The 8,064-nt window shown below is 36.5% G+C and overlaps 2 protein-coding genes across 4 annotated transcripts in view; one reads left to right on the forward strand and one right to left on the reverse strand.

Annotated features, from left to right (window-relative positions):
* LOC107758889 (G protein-coupled receptor kinase 4-like) overlaps positions 1-1,904 on the reverse strand; it is a 30,884-nt gene extending 28,980 nt beyond the window's left edge. For all 3 annotated transcript variants that reach the window (XM_016576723.1, XM_016576722.1, XM_016576721.1), the window contains exon 1: positions 1,541-1,904. In XM_016576723.1, coding sequence (XP_016432209.1) covers positions 1,541-1,592 — 52 coding nt within the window. In that variant the 5' untranslated portion in view covers positions 1,593-1,904. The remainder of the gene's footprint in view (positions 1-1,540) is intronic.
* A 1,194-nt stretch (positions 1,905-3,098) lies between these two features.
* The window catches only part of LOC107758863 (tetraspanin-5-like), an 8,324-nt gene continuing 3,358 nt past the window's right edge, over positions 3,099-8,064 (forward strand). Inside the window, exons 1-4 of the mRNA XM_016576692.1 lie at positions 3,099-3,441; positions 4,981-5,031; positions 5,155-5,301; positions 7,489-7,659. Of these exons, the coding sequence (XP_016432178.1) occupies positions 3,361-3,441; positions 4,981-5,031; positions 5,155-5,301; positions 7,489-7,659 (450 nt within the window). The 5' untranslated portion in view covers positions 3,099-3,360. The remainder of the gene's footprint in view (positions 3,442-4,980; positions 5,032-5,154; positions 5,302-7,488; positions 7,660-8,064) is intronic.

Below are 8,064 nucleotides of genomic sequence, written 5' to 3' on the forward strand. Positions count from 1 at the left end.
TTTTCTGATGTGATTTGAAATTTGAAAAGGGAGAAAAAATGTTTGCCAAAAGGCAGATTCGAACCTGGGTCGATCGCATCAAAAGGAGTATGACACAAGCTTTACCATCTATGCCACTGAATCTGATGACTGATGACCGTCTTTTGTAATGTTGACTAGCCCAATCACACGTTGGTGGGTGGAGTTAGTGTAAATGGCCTCTGCCAACAAGGCGGGCCATTTGCACTTAGTGTAAATAGACACTCCGATTTTTTTATTTTTATTCCCAACAGTTAAACAGTTGCCCATAGAAAAAAACAGGGGGTGCTGCAGCACCCTCAGCACCTCCACTTCTCGCGCCTATGCTTGGAGGTCTCCCAACCTACTTGTGGCGTAAGTCCCTCCCACTTGGAGATCTCCCAACCTACTTGCTGAGTAAGTCCCTCCCACTTGGAGGTCTCCCAACCTACTTGCAGCGTAAGTCCCTCCCACTTGGAGGTCTCCGGGCTGCAGCTATACATACTTGGGTTGAAGCAAACCACACCTCCCACCAAAACTCGATTATGACTGAGGAGGACCTCCCACCCCGAACACGATTTTTATAGCCAATTTCCCCCACTGATTGGGCTAGTTTTGAGTAGCAATTGGGCTGGTTTTGTTATGCAGACATGGCAACCCTGTGTATGTCACCAGAAAGTCTGCTGTTTTTACAAGAAGATCCACTTATGACATTTTTATTTAAAAATTGAGGTTAAAAAAACAAGACAAATGCACAGATTAACTGTTTACAATAAGACCTATAAAATGCATTTAAACAATATTTGAATTTTCATTTCATGCCGACTTTAAAATGAATACTGTCATCTGTTATACTGTCATTTATTATAGCAAGCGTTCGTACTAAACGTTTTGATTCGCCAAACTTGTTGACAAGAAGAGCAGTAGACGGATTCATACGCGAGACACAAAAGCAGCGCCGGTACGTTGCCATGGGCAACGATGAAATAACATGTTTGGCAGTGATAATAAATAAATATATAAATAAATAAACAAACAAACAAATATTTGACCGCTCAATCCCGCGCTTGACCAATCAGAATCGAGTGGTCCAATAATACCCAGTTTATCACAGATAAGACCGTGGTCCAGTAAGGAGCACACCGACCTCACTCATATCACAGTGTACTTCTTTGTGCGCAGATAGAGAGAGGGGCAACCTTGCGGCCTACAACTGCAGTTCAACCTCCCTCCCAGGTGAAGTGACGGGGATGGGTGTACACTGCGGTCTCTGCGTAATGAATCCAGGGAAAAATACATAGTAACCTCCATTAGGGGTCTGACAGAGCAGACTGAGCATAGTAAGTGCGTACTAGCATACTTAATGAGATGCTATTCAACAGAGAGGACTCTTGAAGAGGCTCATTCAAGACTGTATACAGATGTAGCGAATATTCTCAGATCCAATAAGACGCTGAATTCAGCCTCGTCCACGATCAAGTTAATACGGGATTCATTAAAACGCGTTCAGCGATAATTGATTGCGCCATTGCGCGTCTCTTACCTTCCCTCGCCTTCAGCAGCACGGTGTTGGCCACGATATTCTCAATCTCCATTGTCAGAAAAAGAATCCCATGCAGTCCCGATACATTTCACTTAGTAGAAAAAAGACGAGGACGGTCGCGCTGTTGGTGGCGGTGAGGATGAGGATGATGATCGGTGGTGAGGATGGTTGTGATCGGCGTGAATTTGGCGTTGGCACATTGCAGGTTAATTGTATTTCTCCATATCTCGCTGTTGAACCCCCCCACCTTTCCGCTCGCCGTGGACATGTACTACTCTCTCTCCCCCTTGTTAGCATTCAGTGCTCAGCAGTCCTTCCTGTCTCGAGCACTCGCTTACACCGTCAGCTCTGGAGGAGGAGGGATCATCTTTTTTTTTTTTTTTTTCTTATTCACATCTGTGGTTCTTAAACAAAGGGGACAAAGTCCACCAGGGGCCCTCAGCAAATGATGTACAACATATAAACTTGACATTTCATTTTAATTTGTCCAGAACAACAGCTTTTTTTTTTTTATTGAAGAACATACAGTTCTGGAAACTGGAATTATAAAATGAATGATGGTTAAATATTTTAATTAACACACCTAGTAAAAAGTTTGCAAACAGCGTTGTCATCAGAAGTGCTGAAGCAATAATTTATGTGCCTAAATGTTTTAAAATGAAGTTTACTTATTAAGAAATTGTAGTCTTTTTCAAATAAGGTTTCATTGAAAAAAATCATTACTGTGAACACTTCAATGAATTTCAAGGAATACATATTTTACATGTGTTTTACAATTTGCTCAATAGAATCAGCACTGTCTGCAACAATGGGAAAAATGTGATTTTTATTTAAATATTTGTAGTGAAATTGAATTTAACTGGATTTTTACTGAATATTAAAAATTATCAAACAGCATTGAATAATTCTGTGTAACAGTGTAACCGATATTAATGTATAGAAATTCACTTACAAAATATTTTAAAATGTGCACTGTCCATTGATTTGTATAAGATAGAATTATTTACTTATCATTTATCTTGTTCATGCAGGGTGCTTATAAAGTGTTGCTATGGTAGTTTGTACTTTACGCAAATAAGGTTTTATAATTTTGCAGTCCAGAGCGTGATAATACAAACACATGCACCTCAGAACAGAAGATCATCTTTTCCTTGCAAAATTACCCTACATAGATGTTTTTTAACAAGAAATCCATCTGATTTTGCGTCTAAAGTTTTTTCAGAAATGATACTGCTACAACTGAGAATTAGACATTGAAATTTCTCATTACACAATTTAAAAGCATAAATAAAAAATAAAGTTGCACAATGTATTTTAGATGATTTCACTATATGTCACAATGTATTTACACATGCATATTGTACTTTTTCATATTTCATAATAATTCTCTAGATAATAATAGACATAAATCTTATTATAATTATAAATATTCGCGATTTTATCAGTTATGTAATTATCAAGCCCACATGTTGAAGCTCTTTCTTTCTAATTTAGCTCCAATTATGGAACCTTTATTTTGAAAAACCGTGTTATGACATAATTCATTTAGCCGGAAGTGACTCTCGAATCTTTATTTGCAGAGGACCGCTCGTCCCGTTATTCTCTGGAATTATTATAATTTTTTTTATCAATAATTATTTTGTTTTTTTCTAAGAAGCAAGAAATATATACAAAGCCGAGTGTGGCATTGCCGGCCAGTCTGTAGAAATGTCATAAATATGGTGTAAAAGGAAGAAGCGAGTTCTCTAGTTGGTAGGCGATTTTTTTCTCCATCATTAATAATAACCGGGAGGAATTTCTCTGTTTTATCAAACGCAAGTATGTCAGGAAAACACTTCAGCGTGCACGAAGTGGGTTGTTGCATCAAATACTTTATATTTGGATTTAACATTATATTTTGGGTGAGTAGTGCATTGTTGACATTGTGTGCGAGCTGTGAGTGAACAGTTTTACATTTCGTCGCCTGTGGTTTGCATTAAACCAACATCTGGGTGTCTGACACATTGGCTTTACCTCAAAACCTAATGAGTAAATACCTAGACAGCACTGTCGAACGTTTCAAACGCGTTTATGATGGCCAAAATCTGTCGAACGTTCTAAATTCACCCCTAAATTGTGTAGAATGTTCGGACGCTCATTTAGGGCATCATCCGTTAACGTTACATTTTTTAAATGCCACGATACAAAAAAAATATATGCTAACGTTCCAAAAGTAGCTTAATTATCTTGCACAGATATCGCAGTTTGAACATTCCAAACGAGCTTATGAGCTCCAGAAATGCATTAAGAATTTTACGAATGCTCTTCTGTTACTAAGAAATAATGTTCAAACTTTCCAAACACTCTTTATGCTTTTAACAAATGCTGCTAAAATGTTAGAAATGCTGTTATCCTAAACAAAATGCGGTTTGAATGTTTCTAACATGTTTATCCGTGTTGGGCTCGTTACTCCAAAAATGTAATTTATTACTCTTTACTAGTTATTAGTAACTATATTATTACTTGTTACTTTCTGCCAACAGTAATTAGTTACACTACTAGTTACATTACTTTTAACTCATGCCCCACAGAAGTTGTAATTGTGTATCTTCCCCATAAAATTCTTCTAAAATGTTACTATCAATATATTTATTTCTGCCCTATCATTTGACAGTGGATCGCAGTCAGAAGTTATTACAAACACCTATGGTGATTGATAGTGACTTTTAAGTAAAAGTGATGTATTAATTGTCATGTGTAGCTTGAAGCTAATTGTAGTTATAATTTATCAGTTACCCATATATGATTACATTTCATGAAGTATTTTATCAAAAGAAATCACATAAGTTCATAAGATTTTTAATTGTAGTAATATAATTTATATCGGGGTCAGAGGGATGTGGGTGGGCAAGCCATGTAATGCCAGAGTAAAGTAATGCCACAACTTCCATAATTCCACAACTTACACATATGTGTTCAGAACACCATATTCCAAGCTTTCCTGATGCACTTGTGACTTCATGTGCCTGTGCGAGTCGTGAAAATTATGAAAATAAATTTAGGAATTATTTGATTGTTGGATTTCAAATCAGTAGGGGCTGAGGCATCAAAATTAACTAGTAACAAGCTGTTTTATGGATGGTAACTGTAATATTATTACTGAAATCTTATTAGTAATTAGTTACACTACTAGTTACTGCAAAAAGTAATATTATTACTGTAACTAGTTACTAGTTACTGCCCAACACTGATGTTAATGATGGCCAAAAATGATTTCTGCTGTTCCAAACATGCTGTCTGCACAGGCAGCCTACTAGGTTTTGAGACACAACCCATGTGACAGGTGTTTTTTTGCCATCAAAAAAAGCTATAAAAATGTGAATGTAACCACTAACAAAATTTCATTTATAGTGACGATCTGATGTCTAACTCTATCTGACACACAAATATACACTCTTTAGCTGCTCGGGGTGGCGTTCCTGTCCGTGGCTCTGTGGGCCTGGAGTGAGAAAGTGAGTGAAGCCCATCTTTTTACAAGCACTTCATATATGAATCTAATCAAGTGAGATCTTGTTCTCGTTAAATAGAAATCAAGTTATTATTCTCAGTTTTGTTCCCATTTGTATTTCCATCAGGGGGTTCTCTCCAACATATCCTCCATCACAGATCTGGGCGGGTTTGATCCCGTGTGGCTGTTTCTCGTGGTGGGTGGGGTGATGTTCGTGCTCGGCTTCGCAGGATGCATCGGTGCTCTGAGGGAAAACTCCTTCCTTCTTAAGTTTGTATGTCATATTTAGTCTTTACCATTGAGTTCAAGCAGAGATTTTGAACAATAGTATATATTTTGTGCACCTGCCATCTGCCATGAATATGTTATGCTCTAGATTTTACATAAAGCATGAGTGTCCATAGTGTGGTTCATGGCTTCACTGCTGATTTAAATAGTTTGTATATCACAAGATGATAAATTTGGGTACATTCGAAAAAACGGAAGTTTTGAAACTTCAGGAAGAACATAGAGTTCTACCAGGATGATTGATTTTTTGTAGGCCAAAACCTGGAAACGAGTTGACATTTGGTACTTCCGGTTCCATTGTCCCGAAGTCAGTGGGTTTTTTGAATGGATTTTTGGTTAAAAGCCTGAAATAAGGGGTGTGGTTAACACAACCTCAAGATATTTTCATAAAAACATCGGTAATACCCCACTGTTTTTTTTTTCCCCTTGTCTTGACAAAGACAGTAGTGATGGGAGAAAGGATGCTTTTCAGAGCTTCAAATCAATTGAACCAAATTGAAGCTCTCAAAACACCACAAGCTGGTGACTTTTGCTGGTCAAAATGGTGTAAATGCATTGAAAACTCAGGCCAAAGATCCATAAAAACAGCTTTTACAAATTCATTGCAAATGTGTTATTGAAACTATAATCCGTCAAACGCAATTAACTAATCAAATCAATACCACTAAATATGAAGTGTCTGTATAATGTGTGTTCTTTTATCAATTTTCAGGGCTTGTTTGTTTTATGGATGGCTCAGCTAAACATGCCAATAAAAGACAATTAACTGTTATTATTCCTATTAATTATACAAATGTCTCATTAAAACATCTACAAATTAATAAAACTGATTCGAGATCAGGTAAAAACTATAGACTTTGGTAGTTTGATACGCGCTTCGAACCAGTGATTCGAAACAAAAAGGTTTTGAAGCTTCATGAGGCAGTGCTTTAAAAAGCACCCATCACTAAAAGGCGGTTGCTAACTGAACACACTGAACAGGAAAACTCGTATATTCACTAATCCGCTTTCACAGCCTCGATCGCGCCCTTGCAAACTATATTTGACTTTCAAGTAAAACTTTTTTTTAAATCGAGGCTAAAAGAGGTGTTGGAGGCTTAATGAAGATGAAGTTAAAGTCGTGCAACCATGGTGTAGTTGGGTTATAGCATATGTTTAGCTTTTCAGCTATGCTGTATTTAGGCTTCAAAATTCATAAAAGTTGTGTTCTTTTGTGAAGATTATCATGAGGAACAAAACGTGTAAGAATCAAACTTTTATCAGGCTTTAGTTTGGCATAAGTGCCTTGAACTTATTGTCATTTCACTTGGCACACATCTTGTTATCTTTGTCTGTTGTGCATGAGAAGCGTTCTACACATAATGCAGCTTCTGTGCCCTGTTTTGCAATGTACATTAATAATAAAGGTTCCAAAAGAGAGTCTTCGCAGCCATATCATTTTGGGTGTGAAGTGGTTTTAGCTGAATTAATTGCAAAAGTTTAATACTTAATTCCTAATGCATACATTCCTGCCTTGCAAATACTGTAAATAGAATGCTTATCTCAGTAGACAAATGTGAATAGAGAGTGCAGGTGGGTAATCACGTTTCTGAATGGCTGGATATGAGTAACTACGTAGATCGGTGGGATTGACTGGTTTGAATGTGGTTTGAAAGTGTGTGAACTTCCTCTCACGCAGGTTCTGGTGGTCTGTGTTACTCCTTTTATATGAGAGAGGATGCTGTGAGAGCTTTGTGAGAATGTCAAGAGTGGTGTTGCGAAAGTATTACAAGAGGCCCGTTTCCTCTGTAGGGTAACGGAGGCTTTCTTTAAACATCTGGAATCACCAGATGAACTGTGATGTCAGTCTGGAAGTATTCATTGTGGTCACAGTGACAAATTGTTACTCACTGTACTTTGTACAAAATACAAAATTGTGTGTGCAGTTGGAGATGTACGTTGCAAAATATGTGAAAGGGAAATAAGGAGAACTGCGTCATCTCCAAAAAAATGTTAATTTCTCTGTAAATGTGTTGAGATCTGTTGGCAGGGTTAGGAATTATAAACCAGAGAAAATTCACTTAGTTTATTCTGTCGTGGGAATATAACACATTCTTGATTTATTGGAGACCCTTAAAGCTGATATTATCCATCATGAGTTGTGTAACAAGAACTCTGCTGTCCTCTCCCGCAGTTTTCCGTTTTTCTGGGAATCATATTTTTCCTGGAGTTGACAGCGGGAGTCTTGGCGTTTGTCTTTAAGGACTGGATTAAAGACCAGCTCAAGTTCTTCATCAACAACAATATTAGAGCCTACAGAGACGACATTGACCTACAGAATCTCATCGACTTCACACAAGATTATGTAAGCACACACGCATAAAACCAAACCACGGAAAGAGTTTACTTAAAGGTGCAGTTATTTTTGTGGTAATCTCAATTTAATGTGCAAACATAATTATAAAACAATAAGTAGGCACTTTCAAAATGTTGCTCTGTTTATTTTACTGGTATACAATTATAATAATAATAATATTAATAACAACAAGCTATAATTTTATATAAATTACATATTTATTATATATTTTACATGTCTATTATATATTTATATATGTATTTTTTGCATTAGTCATATTTAATAAATTATTAATTGATTTATATTAACAAATTTTAACTATATACCTGTATATTAACTATATACAACTACAGTATATTATAACTATATATACTTTTATAACAGTTAAATAAGAAAATATAAAAAGTTGGAATA

This window comes from Sinocyclocheilus rhinocerous, unplaced genomic scaffold, assembly GCF_001515625.1.
Source record: "Sinocyclocheilus rhinocerous isolate Xijiao unplaced genomic scaffold, SAMN03320098_v1.1 scaffold1435, whole genome shotgun sequence".
Taxonomy (NCBI): domain Eukaryota; kingdom Metazoa; phylum Chordata; class Actinopteri; order Cypriniformes; family Cyprinidae; genus Sinocyclocheilus; species Sinocyclocheilus rhinocerous.